The sequence below is a fragment of the Bubalus kerabau genome, chromosome 18 (assembly GCF_029407905.1).
Source record: "Bubalus kerabau isolate K-KA32 ecotype Philippines breed swamp buffalo chromosome 18, PCC_UOA_SB_1v2, whole genome shotgun sequence".
Lineage (NCBI taxonomy): Eukaryota > Metazoa > Chordata > Mammalia > Artiodactyla > Bovidae > Bubalus > Bubalus kerabau.
In genome coordinates, this window is record NC_073641.1 from 39,467,647 (window position 1) to 39,488,981 (window position 21,335).

Here is a 21,335-nt window from a genome sequence, read left to right on the forward strand (position 1 = left end):
ATTATCTTGTACATCTTTGTGGGGGTTATGGGGCCGAGCTGTGTGGCTTGTGAAATCTTTGTTTCCTGACCAGAGATTGAATCCTGTCTCTCAGCAGTGAAAGCTCAGAGTCCTAACCATTGGATCGCCAGGGAATTCCCACACTGTATATCTTAAACTTACATGGTGCTGTATGTCAATTATATCTCAATAAAACTGGAAGAAAATAAAGTGTATGACTACCTCAATTCATGCTATCAATCTGCTTTCTCAATGGGTTAGCTCAGCAGTTTAATTCATTAGTGAACAAGATGGCTTATTTCCTATACCTCTAGGAACACAGCATTATAAAAAATGTTTAAAAGAAGCAGAATTTTTGAATGAGAGGAGAAAATAGTATGCACATTTGTTTTCTTTTGAATTTACTTAATATTTAGTGATCTTGACCATTCCCTCAATTGTATTTTCATCAAGCATTTATTACATTTTGATAGTTTAAGAGTTTATGTATGTGTGTGTATATTTGGTGTATATTCTTTATGTAATAGAGATAGTTACTTTCTGCCTATATTTAAAATGGTATTTGCTATAACTACTTTCCTAATTTACTTGCCATATATTATTACTTAAAATATACAGGTATTCTACTTTATAAAACAATGTCTACACATCTTTTTTATTAGATGATCTTTTCTTTTCTTTTTTTTTTTTTTTAGTTATTTATTTGCTTTTATTTTTTTTTTTAATTTTATTTTATTTTTAAACTTAACATAACTGTATTAGATTTGCCAAATATCAAAATGAATCCGCCACAGGTATACATGTGTTCCCCATCCTGAACCCTCCTCCCTCCTCCCTCCCCATTCCATCCCTCTGGGTCGTCCCAGTGCACCAGCCCCAAGCATCCAGTATCGTGCATCGAACCTGGACTGGCAACTCGTTTCATACATGATATTTTACATGTTTCAATGCCATTCTCCCAAATCTTCCCACCCTCTCCCTCTCCCACAGAGTCCATAAGACTGTTCTATACATCAGTGTCTCTTTTGCTGTCTCGTACACAGGGTTATTGTTACCATCTTTCTAAATTCCATATATATGCGTTAGTATACTGTATTGGTGTTTTTCTTTCTGGCTTACTTCACTCTGTATAATAGGCTCCAGTTTCATCCACCTCATTAGAACTGCTTCAAATGTATTCTTTTTAATGGCTGAATAATACTCCATTGTGTATATGTACCACAGCTTTCTTATCCATTCATCTGCTGATGGACATCTAGGTTGCTTCCATGTCCTGGCTATTATAAACAGTGCTGCGATGAACATTGGGGTACTCGTGTCTCTTTCCCTTCTGGTTTTCTCAGTGTGTATGCCCAGCAGTGGGATTGCTGGATCATAAGGCATGTCTATTTCCAGTTTTTTAAGGAATCTCCACACTGTTCTCCATAGTGGCTGTACTAGTTTGCATTCCCACCAACAGTGTAAGAGGGTTCCCTTTTCTCCACACCCTCTCCAGCATTTATTACTTGTAGACTTTTGGATCGCAGCCATTCTGACTGGTGTGAAATGGTACCTCATAGTGGTTTTGATTTGCATTTCTCTGATAATGAGTGATGTTGAGCATCTTTTCATGTGTTTGTTAGCCATCTGTATGTCTTCTTTGGAGAAATGTCTATTTAGTTCTTTGGCCCATTTTTTGATTGGGTCATTTATTTTTCTGGAGTTGAGCTGTAGGAGTTGCTTGTATATCCTCGAGATTAGTTGTTTGTCAGTTGCTTCATTTGCTATTATCTTCTCCCATTCTGAAGGCTGTCTTTTCACCTTGCTAATAGTTTCCTTTGATGTGCAGAAGCTTTTAAGGTTAATTAGGTCCCATTTGTTTATTTTTGCTTTTATTTCCAATATTCTGGGAGGTGGGTCATAGAGGATCCTGCTGTGATGTATGTCAGAGAGTGTTTTGCCTATGTTCTCCTCTAGGAGTTTTATAGTTTCTGGTCTTACGTTTAGATCTTTAATCCATTTTGAGTTTATTTTTGTGTATGGTGTTAGAAAGGGTTCTAGTTTCATTCTTTTACAAGTGGTTGACCAGAGTTCCCAGCACCACTTGTTAAAGAGATTGTCTTTAATCCATTGTATATTCTTGCCTCCTTTGTCGAAGATAAGGTGTCCATATGTGCGTGGATTTATCTCTGGGCTTTCTATTTTGTTCCATTGATCTATATTTCTGTCTTTGTGCCAGTACCATACTGTCTTGATAACTGTGGCTTTGTAGTAGAGCCTGAAGTCAGGTAGGTTGATTCCTCCAGTTCCATTCTTCTTTCTCAAGATCGCTTTGGCTATTCGAGGTTTTTTGTTTTTCCATACAAATTGTGAAATTATTTGTTCTAGCTCTGTGAAGAATGCTGTTGGTAGCTTGATAGGGATTGCATTGAATCTATAGATTGCTTTGGGTAGTATACTCATTTTCACTACATTGATTCTTCCAATCCATGAACATGGTATATTTCTCCATCTGTTAGTGTCCTCTTTGATTTCTTTCACCAGTGTTTTATAGTTTTCTATATATAGGTCTTTAGATTCTTTAGGTAGATATATTCCTAAGTATTTTATTCTTTCCGTTGCAATGGTGAATGGAGTTGTTTCCTTAATTTCTCTTTCTGTTTTCTCATTATTAGTGTATAGGAATGCAAGTGTATAGATGATCTTTTCAAGAGTTATAAACTTAATTTCCCTCCCAAGTTTGAGAAATCTTTAATATATTTTTCCTTTTTAGATAGTTCACTTGGTTTTAAAATATTGAACCTTTAATCTTCCTGGAACTTGGTTTGGGGTAAAGGATTTTACTTCAATTTTCATTGTGCATTATTTGATACAGCAGTATTAACAGCAGATAGATATTATAAAAAGCTCTGGTTATATCTGTTTTTTTTCCTACTTACTCATATAAAGGTTGTTACTAGTTTAAATGCTTTATCTTACAAGTATGTAAATAAATAAATATTTAAAATTTTTACCTTACTTCCAAATCAAATTTACACTGGTATTGATTATGTTTTGTGACTTTTGTTTAAATGCATTTAAACACTGGTCATTCAATTGTAACAAAAAATATGCACAGTAAACATGAGAAACTCACTTTGGTCTTCTGGAATTTGACCATACCAAGCTAGTAGGAATTTTAGATATCCTTCAAGCAACAATTTAAGAATAAGCTTGGCTTTACAAGTTCATTGCTAAATTCATGTATTTACTCATGTATTGATACAACAATATTTCCAAGGGTAGGTAGGATCCTGCCTAGTTCAGAAAATTTAAATTATAATTTAGAAAAAAACTAGCAAGATAGCTTCTCTACTTATGATATAGGTTCTGAGAGCAAGAGACAAGCTAGTGTAGATGAAAGAAGGGATTATTCTTTCTAAATATTAGGTACATTTGATCCCACTCCCCAGAGTCCAACCATTGCCAACACTGATTCTACTCTGCTCTCAACAACCAGTTCAGCTGTATCTGCCTCTTTCTTTCTGAGTGCTCCATGTACCTCTCTTCCATTTAGCCTGCCTAAAGACAGTTCTCAAATGCACCTGACCTCTGGGTCTTCAAGCATCTCTAAATCGTAGAAGCAACTGGGTACTAAGCTTTGATCTGCTGAAGATGCTGCAGAGGTACCCAGCACATCTTGGAACCTTCCATAGGTCCTCTGACTTGCTGAGGGTCCTACAGTATGGTTATTAAGCATCAAGTCACTTTTTAAAATGGTTACACCAAGTCCTTTTTTATGGAATGATTTAACTAAACTTAAATAGAATTTACTCATTAAAGCAGCCTGCCTTTTCTTTCCAGGGCAGACATTTTAATCCTTGGAAACCATCAGTACACAAAGGTAGGAAAGACATGAAAAGAAAACATGCTTCAGATTCTCTCACTTAATGATATCAGTCTTGAGCACGTGCAAGATGCCACGTTCTCACAAGCACAGATACCATGGAGGCCAAGACTAGCACTACCTATATCTCAGATGAAGAACCGGTCATCAACAAGGTTGGTAAACTGCCAAAACCACAAACCTGTGTAGATAGACCACCTTATGAGTGGTCAAGTTCTTCAAGGTCAGCTGAGTGGCTGAGCTGGACTTCACACCCAACTCCAGGGCCCAGATCATCACCCACTACGCTGTACTCAGGGCCTCTCAATAGTCATGTCACTGGCGGGTTTGAGGGAGAATAGATACATGTGTCTGTACGGCTGAGTCCTTTTGCTGCTCACCTGAAGCTATCACAACCCTGCTAATTGGTGATACCCCGATACAAAATGTTTTTGGTGTTAAAAAAATAGTCATGACACTACTTTAAAGAGCAATATTTTATCTACCTTTTCATTCTATTTTGAATTAGGTTAACTAATTAGGTTAAATATGGAGCTAAACTTGAGGACAGATTTCATTGAATTAATGAAGTTAACATCTAGCTGTTTTCAACTCATTTGTTACATGAAGAAACAAAAGACATTTTTTTCTTCAGTCTTCTGTTGGGACAGGTAGTTAGAGGTAAAACCAGAGTGGTGAGGTCAGCCAGCGATCAACATCAAAATCAAGAGGAAATGGTCTGCACGCAAAGATGGCTTTTGGGGGGTAAGCAATTCAGGTTTCTGATTACAGAAATGAAGCCTTTTCTGAAACACATTCTCACAGCCTGATGCATAGATGTCTCAGCACCCTCTCCACTCTGTCCTTCTGACCTGTTAGCGGGAGAGGGATGGGGGAGCCTGCTTCGCTTTGGTAAAGCAACTCAATGCCTCTGCAGAGCTGGGTTCCATTAGTGGGCACTTACTTAAGTACATTGATCTATATTCCCAGAGTTAATAAAGACCTTTATGGCCACCAGATCTTCAGTGCAAAAGAACAGACCCTTTATTATTGATTACTCTGCGGAAATAACAATAAAAACCAGAAGAACTTCCTAACAGGACTGGTCAGAGCCAAAGCAAAGTTTGCAAAGTTGGCATCTTGGTGACATTATGTAATTCATAGATGTCATGAGCAGTATCAAGATCATCCATTCTCAGCCAGTAGGCTTACAGCACTTCTGTTTTGGTATTTTAACAAGATTTCTAGAATCTAGGAAATACAGTAACAAAAATGTTTACAGGGATGAAAACTAACTGTAGTTAGTTAATTGCTATGAGCAAAGATGCATTTTCAAAAATATTCAATTCTTTCTCTTAATGTGTAAAGCACAAGAAGAGAGTCCTTCAGGGGCTCACTGTTCTCCCTAGGGAGTCTATATAACAAATACTTCTTTGGAAGATTAAATATCACTTCACTTTCTAAACTAAGACACAAAATGCACCCTGCTACCTCAGAAAGAACACATTCTCAGCTCGCTTTTGAAGGCCAAACACACACAAGTAAAAGCTGAAGACTTGTTTTAAGAATTTGGTCCATATCTAATCTGAAAAAATTACTGAAAACATCAAGAAGTCAGAACATATTTAAAAGTGAAAGAACGAGGCACAGTCAGAAGTAAACTACATCAAGTCACCCAATTTAAGTTTTCGAGGATGTTGGAGTTAGAAACAAAAGTTTTACTAAGATTCCTGCCCTATCTCCAAACTCTGGAGAGTTGGTAGAAAGCCTTCTAGAATTATTACTTACAGTTGCAAAATTCTCAGAAAGAGATGATGCCCCCTAAAGACTCAAATGTCAAGAGAATTTAAAGGTGACAGTGGCATTGATCTTGAGAAGAGGACCTCACATTCTGAGGCCAGCTGTAAGAAAATTACCAAAAGCCCACCCAAGATGAGCCAACTAGCTCTTTAAGCATTTACACTGCAAACCAGTCAAAGTGCATTCAAACTGCTACCAAGAAAAGGCTTGGCCTGTAGGTCTTTAGCCAGAAAGACCATGCTGTTTGTAAGATGATTCAAGGATGTAGCAGTAACATCAAAAGTTGATAGTGCACCGATGGTTTTATGTACAAAATGCTACTATTTCCCAGCTAGAGTCTTTTCATTTTTGTAGCAAAAAAACAAACAAACAAACAAACAAAACCCAAACACACACACAAACAAAAAACTAGCATAACTTTGCCTCAAGTTTACAAAAATCTAAAGTATGATGTGGGCTTCCAGAGTAGCTCAGCGGTTAAGAATCCACTTGCCAATGCAGGAGACCCAGGAGATGCAGGTTCAATCCCTGGGTTGGGAAGACCCCCTCAAGAAGGAAAAGGCAACCTACTCCAGTATTCTTGCCTGGGAAATCCCATGGACAGAGGACACTGGCAGGCTACAGTCCATGAGGTCAAAAAAGAGTCAGGCATACCTTAGCAACTAAACAACAACGTGTGATGTAATAAAATCACAGGAGTGGCATCCATCACCTTTGCCATATTCTATTGGCTAAAAGCAAGAACAGTTTCCCCACACCAACAAGCAAGCTTCACAGGGTGATTAATGGTTTGTCTGACCTGTAAAGTCTCTAGGCCTGGCCTCCAGCTGCTGTTGAACAATTTCCTGAACAGAGGAATGACTTAGCTCCACAGTGAATCTGACTCCTTACTGTGCTGTGTGAACATAGGAGCCTGCCCTTAGAGACATCTCCTGTCTGCCAAACTGTGGTTTCTCTCATGATTTGGGAAACTGGTTCTTGATTGAGCTACAATTTCTCATATGCTTAGGCTTCTAGACTCACAAACTAGGCATGATAGCTCTCAATCCCTAATACTCTGACAAGGCAGGTTGTTTTTATTTATTTTTTTTTGAGTGTGAAGAACAGTAGGTGTGATGCAATAGCAAGATCATGGACTGAAAGTCAGATGCTGTCAGTAAATAATGCAAGTAGACACTTCACTTAAATGATTGAATCATCACAGCAGACATACTTAGACAGACTTAGAATCACCATTGTATAGATGAGGAGACTGAACCCTAGAAAGAATAAGCTGTCTGCCCAGGATTACATGGCCAGTAAGAGATGTTGGCAAAATGGGGTTATAGACTTGGATCTTCCTATTTCCACAGCTCCTACCTTCAAGTCACATAATCTCTTTGCTCTCCTTGCCCTCTTCGTTAATCTGAAAAATGGGAGAACTAGATCATAAAGCCAGTATCTAAGATCTTCTTGAACTGCAATATTCTCAGCTAAATGTCCTGAGCATTAGCTTAGCTTCTTTATGAATTCATCTTGTTTCTTCTAATGAATTCTAAAGTCATTGAAAATGCACACAAAACTAGTAGTAAGTCATAAAATGCTTTATCAATTTGGCCATTACGGCTATTATGGCAGGTATGCAACAGGTTGAGAGATTGAATAAAAGTTTCTGTTTTGGAAATTTGTTAGACTGTGGCCAATCCATTTGGAGATGTTAAAGGCTGGTCTCATGTCAGCTTGAGGAAGCTGCTGGACATAAAGCATCATTAACTCATTTTTATAAAGACTCCAAGGCAATAATGGAGAGTTTACCTGCTGGGGGTGGGGGGGTTGGGGGTCTCAAGCTCCCTGGCCTTTTGTTTCAGCCCAAACTTGCAGGCATTTCCTGGTGAGAAGCTGCCCTGTGTTGAGTCAACCTTTTGACCCTCCCCCACTCCTCAGTTCCCACATCCTTCAGAGATTTGGGCCCCGACTTGGCTCATTGTTTTATCCTTTGGTATTTCCTGTTGCTGGAGGTGGGAAATACCTGTTCCAGCCTCCTTCCACCAATGATGCCCAGATAACCAGCCGTGACGGACACCAGGCAGGGTACAAACGCAGACTCAAATCCACATGGCATGCAGCCCTGGGAACCAAGTGAATTGCAAGAACCCTGGAGTTCTGAAAAACCTGGTGTTTTCTCCTTCTTTTTTAAGACAGAGACTAATATGTATTTCTCACTAGATGATCCATTCATGACACAGTTCCTGACACATAGTAGGGCTCAATAAATATTAACAAAATGGCATAGTGAGCACAGAATGTCCCAGGGACAGCAGAGTGGCTTTCAATGCGGTGCGACTTTCTTCTTCAAATTGCAGTAACACAGGCTATGCAAAATGGTAATGTAATTTATAAATAATTCTACAGATCTCTTAAATGTCCAATCCATTGTCCTTTTAAAAAAGTCTTTTATTTTAGAAATACGAATTATAATCACCAGAATCTGTTGCCTTTATTTCTGGTTTAAATATATATTATATAACTATATATATTATATTTTATAGTTACATAAGAAGGAAATGGCAACCCACTCCAGTGTTCTTGCCTGGAGAATCCCAGGGACAGGGGAGCCTTGTGGGCTGCCGTCTATGGGGTCGCACAGAGTTGGACATGACTGAAGCAACTTAGCAGCAGCAGCAGCAACTATATAGTTACGTAACTATATATAGTTACGTAACTATATGCCTCCCTGGTGGCTCGGATGGTAAAGAATCTGCCTGCAATTGTGAGACCTGGGTTCAATCCCTGGGTTGGGAAAATCCCCTGGAGGAGGGCATGGCAACCCACTTCAGTATTCTTGCCTGGAGAATCCCCATGGACAGAAGAGCCTGGCAGGTTACAGGCCAAAGGGTCGCAAAGAGTTGGACATGACTGAGCGACTAAGCACAGCACATGTACATATATAGTTGTGAGCAGAAACCGAAAATAAAATATATTTAAAAATTTCCAAGTTCCTCCTATGCCTTTGCTATGAGTCACATGCTCGCCAGTCCACATAAACTACAAAGTCCACTCATCTTTACCCGTGGCAGCAGTCCCATTGGGAAAACTTTCAAATCTCACAATTTGAAAGAGTAAATGACAACAACCTCTATGAGGTGTAAGTTAGCCATATTTATCAAAATCACAAATGTGTATATCCTTAGTCTCAGCAACTTCACTGTAAAGGGTGTATTCTATAGACATACTTTACTAAGGTGAAATAACTTTCATCCAAGATAATTCATTATACCATTTGAAAAATGATTTCGAAGAGCTGGAAACAACCTTTACATTGGGGATTGTTTAAATAAATTATAATTTGCCCATACAACGCAGCCCTGAGAGAATGGAGCCTTTTTATGTGCCAGTAAGGAATGACATCCAAAGAATGTTGCAAAGTGAAAAAAAGCAAAGTATGAAGTGGGCTATATATACTATGCTACTATTTGGAAAAGACCAAAAAAAATCAATATGAATTTATTTTTGTGTTCATAAAATCACTCTAAATACACTGAGGAAACTGATAACAAAGCAAATTAGATCCCTGGGGGAGGGTTTTGGTGGCCATGACCCTTTCATTTCACATCTGTTCTTTTTGATTTGGGGCAGTGTGATTTATTTCATAAGTTAAAAAATAAAATACACACACAAAAATGGTCCACAACTACAAAAAGCAATCTGATGGAATTCTATTTTATATATTTTCTGCTAGATGCCTGGATCTTTCTAAAAGGTCATTCTGGGTCTGGGTCGGCTTGTCCTCAATCTTTTTTAATAATGAATTTACTTAACTTGGGTCATGGAGAGAGGAGACACTAGTTGTGCTCGGTCTTATAGCTGAGTGGATCACTTTCTGACCAAAAGGCTCTTTTTCTGGAGACAAGGAAGTGACTCTGAAAAAACTTTGAACTCAGTCATTTGAGGCTCATGTGCTGATTCACCCAATTAGCTGGAGTTACAAGTACCCCAGAACTGAAGACTCAGAGACTCAATAACTTGGCAAAGGCATATGCTCTTTCCTCATCCACCATGTTGTGTAAAGCATCCCAGTACCAGAAATTACAAAGCCCTGGCAACTTTACTGAATCTCAACTTTAGCACAGGACTACTTCATTTGCCTTAAAAAGCACATCTAAGACAAAAGTAAAAAAATAAGAGAAAAAAACCAAAACCAGCTAGGGTCATAGGCATCTCTTCAAAGACATACTTTCTTTCTTGATGTCTTTGTCTTCACGTTCATCAATACGATGAAGACAGCAAGAAACACATGGATCTCTGAGGTTTTGCCTTTCTTGCTTTAAAGGTGGAATTTCCAATGATGCAATGGATCTAAACGCAGAGGCCATCATTTCAGCATGAGAAGGGCAGTAATTGTCCATCTCTACTCTCATTAGGGACAAATGAGCTTCGTCTTACAAGATTCTGAATAGAAAGTCTGTCATTAATAGCCCGCTGTTTTCTCTCTGAGAAGAGACAGCAGTGTGTGGCCTGGAATCATTGCTGGAGAACTGGAGAAGTCTCTTTGGGGCCAAGAAGAATGAAGCTGTCCTCTCAGGAGACAGGGACTCAGTCTTAAAATTCAAAATTCAAGTGTGCCTTTCAACTCGCTGCTCCTAAATTTACCTTCAACTCTTTGATAAGCTACACAGAGGAAACCTTGCCTTAATTCAGCCAGGGTATAACTTTCTTTATCTACTTTTGGGAGTTTTATTCTTTTCTTTTTGCTTTCAAAACAACTTGAGCACATTTTTGATTGGGCCTAGTGATGGGACTATTCTTGGTCTAGGGAATCTGCTCTGGGTTGCTTTGATTGCACTGAAGCTTGACATAAAACTCATAATTTTTATCCTCAATCAGTACAATGGCAATACTTTGTGTGCTGGAGTGTTCTCTGTGTTTCCACATCTCACAGCAATGATACAGCTCACCTCGCTGCCAGACCAAATACCTGATGAATGATGGCACCCCAGTGTTCCATAAATATCAAGAACTCTAACACCTGGAATGTACAGCTTGGGAAAGACGGGGCTTAAATTCCAGTTGCCTCTTCCAAATAGCGTAGGCTCTTCACAACCTTGTTTACTCTATGGCAAAAACAGACACCCGAAATTTTCATCCTCGGACCTATGATAGGTTAGCAGAAGACGGAAGGTTGGAAGTGACTCCTAAAGAGGTATGCCTCACGTGTGTCCTCGAACATTGCTTAGGAAACACTGGCCATTACCCAGAGTCAGGAACTTGACAGCCAAGAATGCAAAGCAAGAGAAGGCAGCTGCTTGTGAGTTTAGAGAGACTGGCTCAAATGGGTTGGGAGATCATGAGCTCAGGAAAAAGGTCCCTGCAATGGTACCGCGTCATGGGCTGCAAACACTCTTGTATCTTATTTCATATATAGCTTTAGAGGAAAGCAAATTAGACTTTAAATGATAGAATTTTGGAGCTGGCAGCAGACATTAGTCCAAATGTATTTTCCTGATGGTGGTGCTAGGGGTAAAGAACCCACCTGTCAATGCAGGAGATGTAAGAAATGCAGGTTTGATCTCTGGGTGGGGAAGATCCACTGGAGGAGGGCACGGTAACCCACTCCAGTAGGGCACGGCAACCCACTCCAGTATTCTTGCCTGGAGAATCTCTATGGATAGAGGAGCCTGGCAGGCTACAGTTCGTAGGGCTGCAAAGAGTTGGACACGACTGAAGTAACTTAGCATGTATGCACGATGAGACTTTGTGAGGACCAGAGATTTGTTTTAAATCATAAAGGGAGGACTTCCCTGATGGTCCAGTGGTTAAGAATCCTCCTGCCAATGCAGGGGACATGGGTTCAATCCCTGGTTTGGGAGGAGTCCACATGCCACAGAGCAACCAAACCTGTGGGCCCCAACTACTGAGCCCACAAGGTCTAAAGTCGACACTCCCCAAGAGGAGGAGCCATTGCAATGGGAAGCCTGCATACTGCCCTAGAGAGTAGCCACATGAAGCAATGAAGACCAAGCACAGCTGAAAATAGAATAAATAAAAAATTTTTAAAAATCATAAGGGGAGCTGATGGCAGAGCAGGGTCCTTAAGATTCTTAGCAGGACCTTTAGATTCTTAGCACTTTCCTAGCTGTGTTCCAGACATTCCCAGATACTAATCAGAAGAGGGGATGAACTGGCCATGGACTTACATTGCTATAAAGGGCAAACAGAAAGTGCTCTGTAAAGTGACACAGAAAAATGGAAGGTATTATTATTATTGCAGGTAATTGTTCTGAACATATCTACTTACTTGATGGCCTACTTTTAAGATAAATAGATTTGAAATTGCCTGCTCAGTTTTCTCATTATCTGATTTAACAGAAAGAAAATAGAACCTAGAGATAATCTTAGAACAACATTAAGCCTTACCCCTACTTCAAAACAACCTCTCCCAGCTCTGTTAGAAACCAGCAACATTTTCTCCAAGTTTCCAGAACCCCTCATCTTTCCTGCCCCCACTCCAATGCGGGGGTGACAGTTAAAGAATAGTCGACACCAAAAATGGGCTTCCTTGGTGGCTCAGTGGTAAAGAATATGCCAGCCAATGAAGAAGACATGGTTTGATCCTTGGGTCAAGAAAATCCCTTGGAGATGGAGACGGCAACCTACACCAGTATTTTTGCCTGGGAGATCCCATGGACTGAGGAGCTGGACGGGCTACAATCCATGGGGTTGCAAAAGAGTCGGACATGACTTAGTGACTAAACAACAAGGAAGACACCAAAATGCTGGAGAAAAGGAGAAATCAGGGAGGTGATGGACTCTCTGATGGGTCCCCAAGTGCTAGGAACAAAAATGAGCTATTGAGTATGTTACAACATTTATTGAAACCACTTTTCCAGCAACTTCCCATTTTCCTGAGAGGGGCCTCAGCTATCAGGTGCTCCCTGCATTGAGCAAGCTGTGTTGTGATAGCAGTTGCCTGGAGTTTGCTTTCTGCTTTGACTCAAGAGGCCAGGTAGATAAGGGACAGATAAGGATGGTGTCACTTACTCTGAGGCTTTCATCTCTGCTCTCAGAGCCCTTAACAGCTATTAGGTCTCTTCCTACAACTCTCTTAGCTCTTTTCTCTAGCCAAGGAAACAGAAGCCACTTCCAGACCTAAACCAGGTGACTGACTTCCCTGCTTCCAGCTCCCAGGCCTCCCTCATTCCTGGGTCTCCGTCCTCTGAGCAAATAGCATCATCAAACCTGTGCATATTTCCACTTATTGCCATAACAAAGATGGGAAGCAAAGGCAAAGCATGGACAGTTCTTACAGACACTCTGTCTGCCAAGCATTTAAGGAAGTGATTTAAGGTTACATGGTTGTAAATGGCAGAACTGGGATATAAATCTTGGCAGAGAGGTGTTGTAATTATTCCATTTTACACGCAAGGAAACAGAGGCTCAGTTCCAGAAGTGGGACATAGCCCTAAGTGTCTGACTCCAGAATCCATAGCTCTGATCCACTCCTCTCTCCAGTCCTGGACTCTGTCCCCACGACAGGAGGCAGCTCCCTGGAACGCTTGCGGAGAAGGTGGGGTATAGGGAGGGCTAGGATCAAGTCAGCTAATGCAAGTCACTTATTTGCTATTGCTGTCCCTGACAATTTTTCTATAGTTCTGCTCCCTGGGGGAGAAGATAAAGCAGATAAAAAAGAAAAAAAAATTCAGACTCTAATCCCTAATACTCAATCACTGTGTCATTTCTCTAAAGCAGGGCATTGTGGTTCTCAGCTCCAAAAGCCTAACCCTTCCAGTCCAGCCCTCTGCCCAGGGAGCCTCCGTTGTGTGACCACAAATAGCTGGGCTTTGGTAACACCAGGGGAGGGCTTGCCTCGGGAGCCACCCTCCCCGAAGCTTCCGGAAGCTCTCTCTCTTCTCTTTTCCAGGAAGTGTTGAAGGAAACAGAAATCCGTCCACCATTCTTTGGATTCCTGTTGTTCAGCCCGAGAGGAGATGCCCTTCTCTTAGTAAGGTGGAAGGTGTCAGCAGGGGGGCCCCTAACTCAAATAGTTGGCTACTCTGGTCCCAAGACCTGTCACTTCAGTGCAGCAGCTGATGGTTCACCGCATCGATGAACCTGTTGAGCTAAACTGACTCAGCTGGATATTGTGTTACATGTCCGAGGCTCAGAATACCACTACAGCCTTTCTGGGAGATTACTGCTTCTAGTCATAAAGAAGGGCCCTAGAGTTATACTGCTCTCAGAACAGACTCACCTACAGAGTAGCTTATGTAGTAGAATAACCTGATTCACTGATCATTATTCATTTATCTTCAAAGACAGAGCCTGTCTTCACTGGGCCTGGAGATGGTAAGGCTACCATCCAAATCTCTGTGAGCCTCTTGCACTACATCTCCACTGCAGTGGCAGCCTGCATCTCAAACTCAGTACATCCAAAACTCAGCTTATTATTTTCCACATCTTCTTCCTGTATTCCACCATGACTGGTGGCACCATTACCATGCAGGCACCCAAACCAGAAATCGGACGATTCACCTGCAGTCCACTTTCTCTGTCAACTCACATGTAATCAACCACCAGGATTCAGGAGTGACCCTTGTTCTGAACTGTTGATTCAATCTCTCCTTTCCACATCTCGTGTTGATGTGTCAGTGCACATCCTTAGTTAACTGTTGTAATAAAACAAGAATGAACATTTCCTGAGAGCAGAGATGAGCACCCAGAACACTGTGGTGGGTAAGAATATGAACTTGGAGACAGAAGGGTGGGTTTGAAACATGGTCAAAATGCATCAACTGTGGTCAAAATGCATCGACTGTGCATCAACTGTGGCTGACCTTCAGTTTCCTCATCTATAAAATGAGAATAAAAATACCTTCCTCCCTGGCTTACTCTAGCACTGCTTGGCACCATGTAAGTGTTCACAATATATATCATACATATAATGATAGATGAGGAAACTGAAACTTCAGAATAGCTAAACGTCTTATTTAGGCTCACACAGTGATTAAGTACAGCTGGCATATGAACCCAGATCTATCCTTCATTGAAAGCCACAGTTTAAAAAAAGATTATTCCACGTGGCACATCTAGGGCTTCAAGTGTGGTTGTTAATAATACAATAGAATCTCTAAAGTACCAACACAGGAAGACCTCATATATGATACAGCACTGTATATACAAATATGATCTCATTTTAAAGAATGCTACAAACTCCTCTATTATGATATCTGAACCCTGTATATCACTTTGTCATCTCATGTTTCATCCATCTCTTCTACTAAATGACCAGAGGGCAGAGACTCCTCATCTCAAAGCACAGGGCCAGATATACAATATCCAATATTTGTTAAATCACTGAATAACACTGAATCTTTAAAAAAATTAACTTATGTATTCAGCAAATAATAGATCACAGTGGGTAATGTGTGAATGTGGTATAAAGCATTTATTAGCATCACGCCATAGCCAACTGAGTTAATCAGCCCTTAAAACATTTAAACTATACAAAAACTTACTTAGGATAAAGTAACATTCCTTCCATCCTACTCCCCACCTATCCAAATTCTACCCCAAGAGGCAGTCATGGTGGCTCATTTCTTGCACATCCTTTCAGATATATTATTGAACTGCACTCAATTTTAGTGCAATTGAAATTTATTGCCAAAGAGTGTCAGGGAATGGTGAGAAATGTAATATACACATTCAGTCAGTAGGTTTTCTTTCTTAAAAAGTCACCAATTTCTCTCAAAGTCACATAAAGATAGTCTAAACATTAACGTTGTGTGTGTGTATGTGTGTGTGTGTGTGTGTGTGTGTGTCTGTCTGTCTGTCTTAAGACCAACAGCAGAAAAAGGTGCTGGGTACTGTATTTGTGAACTTCCTCAGGTAAAACCACCATCTAATTCTCTGCAACTCTATTTAAAGATTCCCTCCCCTTGAAGCTGATCTTAAGACTCCTTTCTTCGTAATTCTTTGGCCTGAGATTTCACTTTTATTTTCTCTTCATTCCCTGCACATGAAATGAGTAACATTCTGTGACTTGACCATGACAAAGGATTTTCCTTTGTTTCAGGGAGATGTCTGAGGTCACTCTAACACAACTGACCACAGTTGAAAATGAGAAAATGCTTCCTGGAGAAAGGACGGTAACCACTTTTCTCAGTATGGCTTTTGTCAGACAGCTGTCTGCAATAGCCTGGGAAGACACTTCATCTAATGCTTTCATGATGAACTGTCCTAAAGACATCTAGCACGTGGCGCTGCCTTCTCTCAGGTTGCTAACCTGCTCCTGTTACATGGGCTTTGCAACCTGGCATTTTCAGACTTTTGATATCACTTAGAAATGACAGTAGAAATATTATTGCATAGAAATGACATCAAATTGTTCATGTAGTTCTATGCCTGTGTTTGTAGAGGAATTGCTATGGAAATAGTAATATTTACAATTCTCTACTTTTTTGAGCATATGGAATTACATGTCTCTACTCTTCCTCTCTTTTTCTAGTTTCTATTTCCACACACTAAATGAACATTTACTTTATTTCAAAAAGATAAAGAAAACATATTGGAATAAAAAATTCACCCCAATATGTAGGTTTTTCCACTCTTTCTTAGTAAAAGCAATCAAAACCTAAGAATTCGAAAACTAAGTAATAGCTATAGTTCTTTTGTCTCATTTCATCTTTGGGGAAAGAAACTATTTTCTTCTTTCTTCCTAGCAACTTCCCAGTCTTTTCTTATGCTGCAGCAAATAAATTTGAGAAGACATGCACAGACATGTCCTTTTCCTAATATTTCTTTAAGGTTGATGTAGACGTACCATTGACAAGCTAAATTCATGTTTTCACTCTATGGAAGAGGCACCAAGAGATAACCGAAGCATCCTCCTTCTTTCCTAAACCTGTTTGCTACTAAATTGAGATTCCAAGTCCTTTATGCAGACTCAGTGGTCTCTCTGACTGTCAATGAGCTCTTTTTATTTGTTTCTTTGTTAGTGGCTTCTTCTTACTTCTACCTCCTCAGTTTCCATTAGTAAAGCCAACACCGAGGGCAACCTGCCAAGCTATCTACCCCAGCTCAGCCAACTCATCACAAATCTCACAAATTGTAGGAACGACTCATTGGGCTAGGAAATGATCCCAGAACTCAAAGAGAAAATGGACTTTTAAATCTGGGATTATCTTCCTTCTATTAGAGATGTTATTTCTTTTTAGTCACTTAAGAACTTCCTGCTCCATCAATCTGCTTTCCATGCTCAGGTTTTTACCATTTTTTATTTCTCTGTTCTTGAAATGAAACACTTCTGTCATAGCAATTGAACTCTTGTGTTTAGAACACCATTTTGAATCAGGGTTTCTATATCTTTTCCAAACATACACCAGTATCACTAAGCTCTATTATTATATGGATAGGGTTACAAAATAAATGGGTATTTGTTAAATTAATGATAGGGATGCAGCTTAATCATTTGTAGGAGAATTATACGTTTTCTGCTGAATTTAACTGAGTAAATCATATAGCAAAATTACAAGGCTATGTGAATGCATCGAGCATTGCTTGGTAATTGGCTTCTACCAGGACATGGCAGTATTTTTCTTCCTGGCAACTCTCATAAGATATAAACTAGTCAGGAGAGCAGAGAGGCAAGATGGCAGAGTAGTTAAGAGAAATCACCTCTGGCTCTAGACAGCCTGAGTTTCACTTCCAGCTCTAACATTTATTGGTTGTGTGATGTTGGCCAAGTGGCTTATCTCTCCATGCTCAGTCTCCTCAACTATAAAATGAAGATCAGAGTAATCATACCTATCCACAGTCTTCATAGGTTTGTTTAAAGATTAAGTGAGCTAATATAAGCAAAACACCTAGAAAGTAGCTGGCATAGTGCTGTATAAATGTTCACTGTTAATATTATGCAGCTATTAGTTGGCTTGACAGTGACTGTAATTCATTGAAAATAATGTATTTTACATCAACTTCCAAGACAGTGACACAGCACTGAAATACTTCTTCGAGGAAGGTATTCAAACCTGGCAACCTAAAGAAAGCCATTATTTTTCCTAGTCAGTCAAGACACTTTCCCTTGGAACGTCTCTAGAATTAATTGAACACTCATTAATCAACAACAGTTACGAAAAGGAGCCAATGATACTGACATGGAATGTATCTAAAGTCTTGTGACAAACTACTCTTCTGCTATATTCATATTTGTCTGTGATCTAAGAATCCCTTTTTGGGGGACAAAGTTACAATTATATTTACATGCTACAGAATTATCTTAGTTGTTTTGTCATTACCTCTTATATTTGATGGAGATTTTAGCAAACTTCAAGTTAGAGATTAAAACCTTTTCTGGTGGCAGATTTAAGCTTTGTTTATTTGTTTGTTTTTAACAGCATGGCATTGGCTTATCTGTTTACTAGCCTAAGGACTTTTATATTGGTTCAGTCAAAAATCCCAACTACATTTTAAAGGAAGATTAATGCTACCCACAAGTAATGAACTGTAATTTCAGATAACAATAAATCAAACAAAACAATGTTTTATTTGTACAGATTGCCATCAACAATGCTAAATTAGTAAGAGGCTAAAATGTTTCAAAAGAGTTATAGCCATTTATGTCAGGCACTTAGAGGCAATGAATGAATGACAGATCCGTGTTAACATTTTCCGAAATTTACCTTTCCCAGTCACTGGATGACAGAGAGTGCAAACAAAAAAGATTCTGCCTCTAAGTCTAAGAGTTGTTACTCAGCTTCAAGACAGCATCAGTTAGAATATAATTACTATCAGCGACCTGTGTCTCATTTTGGGTATACTAATTGTGTAAATTAGTTTTAAGTGAAAGTTACATTGTATAAGGATCACATTTTGGCCAGATCTACTGTGCTTGCTTGTTTTTATTGTTATTTGACCGCTCAGGCCTAATGATTAAATTATCCTCTTTTATTCTTACATAAGATGGAAAAACATTTGATTTATTTCCCTTCTCCACACAATCAATTGATTTGCATAATGCCTAAGGATGCTTCTTTAGATTCCTACATGTTTATCAAAGTTCCAAACGTGCCAACAGACTGTCATGTAAAGGGGAAAAAAAAGAATCTTCCAATTCAGAGGAAAGCCTGGGCGGTCCTTTTGAATACCTACAATCAGTTCATCTGATAATTTTCCCAGGCAGTCAGATGCCCCAAAGAAACAAGATCCAGTTGTTGTTTTTTTTTTGGAAGGGGGTTTTGTTATCAAATGACTTACCCACAATGACTGCAGTGACCGTGAGCAGCACAAATGCATTCCGAAATAGGTAACTTTTAACGTCCTCCTTTGTGATGTTCTGCACTTTCTTCTTGGCCAACAGTGTGCGTTTACGGACCCCTTGCTGGAATCTCTCCATCCTGCCTCCCAACCTGGCCTCTTCTCCATTGCTTTTCGTCATATTTTACTTCTCTAGAGTGTCTCGGCTTTGAACGTCAACGTCACGGAATCAGCCCCGGAAAGCCAGTTCTCTTTGGTGTTAAAGAACACAACTAGACAGGAGAGAAAGAGACGAGAGTTACAGCCCCCAGGGGTGAACAATCAGGGCTGCCTCACACCAGGGGAAGCTGTTGGCAAACTGTATGATCTCACTAGGAATCAAGGACTGGAGAGCGGCAATGCCAGACTGCAGGGCTCGAATGTGGATATCTTACTGAACCACGTGTGAGACATGTGCATAAATCCAGAATATATGAGCAGGAACTTGTGTTACGTTTTTAAAAATTTGTCCTTCCCTCTCCAGTGAAGCTATAAAAGGGCTCATCAGAGCTGGGTGTGACGGAACAACCCCTACCCCAACCCGATCCCCTGGAACCTAGCTGGGCGCCTTACACAGGGTTCACCCTCAATAAATGTCCAACTGAATTAAATGCACAGGAAACGCTCAATAACTATACTTAATGGCTTATGTTGTATACATGGGAAAGGCATAACCAGCTCAATAAAATGAATTAAGATGTTGAGATTTCAGTCAGAGGTTTCTGTTATATATAATAAAGTAACCATTTTCTCCATTAAGAAAAATGTCATGATAACATCCAATAGTAAATATGCTTATGAACAGAACACAAGTACCCACAGGCCCTGAGAAAGAATGACTCTTTCACATGGCAACTTTTTAGTTTTTTTCACGAAATGAGCAAAGTGGGCTGGGCACATTTATAAATGATCTGAAATCATAATTCATTTACATTTCTGTCACAAGTAGAAGTACAAAGTAGCATTTATCTTTGTGGCAAACATGCTGAAGTCTTCTAAGGAAACTATCACCCACTTCTCTGTATTTTAAAATTTAGGATTTCTACAACAGATGAAGAGATGAGTCCAATTTTCATTCCAAACATTACAGTTAGTGTGGTTTCCAGTTTCTTTAAAGTGCTCCTAGGTTATTCAAATATATCTAAGTAAATCTCCCCTTGGTAGAAATCAGCTCTTTTGAAAGATCAAGAAATTCCTCCTGCTGTTTTACAAGATTTCTAGTCCATAACCTTTCCCACGATAAATCCAAGTAAAAAGCAGTGGTGCCTGTGGACGTGTATAGTATCTGGCGAACAGCCAGCGTGTGCGTCCGTGGGGGAAGTAACTAGAAAGCGAGGGACTCCTCGGAAGCTTTTGGCAAATTCAAGTGCGGGGCGGGTGGGGAAAACAACCCTAACAGCTTTGACTTTTAAATAAAACTGCAGGTTGGGGTCAGTGGTAATAAGACGTACAGGTCGTTCAAGACTTCATAGCAGATTAAACGTTTACGGAGAAGTAAAGCAGAGGAGACGCGAGAGACCAGATTTTTTTTTTCCCCCTACTGATCTCTCATTCCCTTTACCAGTCACTTTTAAACAGACCAGCTCAGCCTTGATTCTTTTCTAGCGCCGGAACCACAATCTGCCCCCAATCCACCCTGAATGACTCAACTCCAAATTAAGAGAGGACGCGGCGTAAATAGACACCACACGCTCCTTGCATTAAATCACTAACATGGACTTTATCTACCAAAATGGCTAGCTTTTACTCTCGCTACTCCTCTGCCTGGGAAACAAAATACAGGGGCAGAGAAATGGAATGAGAAATTAAGCCCAGCAGGAATACAGGACGTCAGACTTACCTTTTTCGGATTTTGTAACGGGTGGAAGATACCCCAGGCAATGACAAGGTGAATTCCCAGCAGGTACGGCAGAGCAACAGAACGCAGCGAGCGAGGCGTGCATGTGCTCTGAAACTGCAAATTACTATCAGGGCAACTTAAGAAAAGGGGCGGAGTCTGTGCCCGGGAAAGGGGGAGTGGGGAAAAATGAAAACACCACAGGGAAGGAGGGGAGAAACCCGAGGTTTCTGGAATATTGATTAATCTTGGCGCACCAGAAGCCTGCTTGTTGGCTTTGTTTTGCTCCTTAGACCACTTTGCCGCTTTGTCAGTTCACTTTCATTAGAAATGCAAAACCGGGACCAGGAAGAATTGAAGAATAAAGCGCACACACACTCAGAAAGCTTGAAGTCTTGATTAGAACGTTTCAAAGAAGAGATTTCTGGAGCTAAATTTAATTATCTCACATTGTTACTGGTTTCCTACCCTTAAGGAAACACGAGTGTGCTCTTTTGCCTGGTTGTACACTATTATGAAAGAGTCCCTCTTTTTAGAATTGGGGAAATAACTGACATTTCTTGGGAAGACCCAGAAGGCAATCAAGTA

The 21,335-nt window shown here is 40.0% G+C and overlaps 1 protein-coding gene across 1 annotated transcript in view; it reads right to left on the reverse strand.

Moving 5' to 3' along the window:
• Positions 1 to 20,877, reverse strand: part of SLC1A3 (solute carrier family 1 member 3) — an 82,403-nt gene extending 61,526 nt beyond the window's left edge. Inside the window, exons 1-2 of the mRNA XM_055555281.1 lie at positions 20,751 to 20,877; positions 18,872 to 19,143 (exon numbers count right to left, since the gene is read on the reverse strand). Coding sequence (XP_055411256.1) covers positions 18,872 to 19,052 — 181 coding nt within the window. The 5' untranslated portion in view covers positions 19,053 to 19,143; positions 20,751 to 20,877. The remainder of the gene's footprint in view (positions 1 to 18,871; positions 19,144 to 20,750) is intronic.
• Between the last annotated feature and the right edge of the window lie 458 nt (positions 20,878 to 21,335).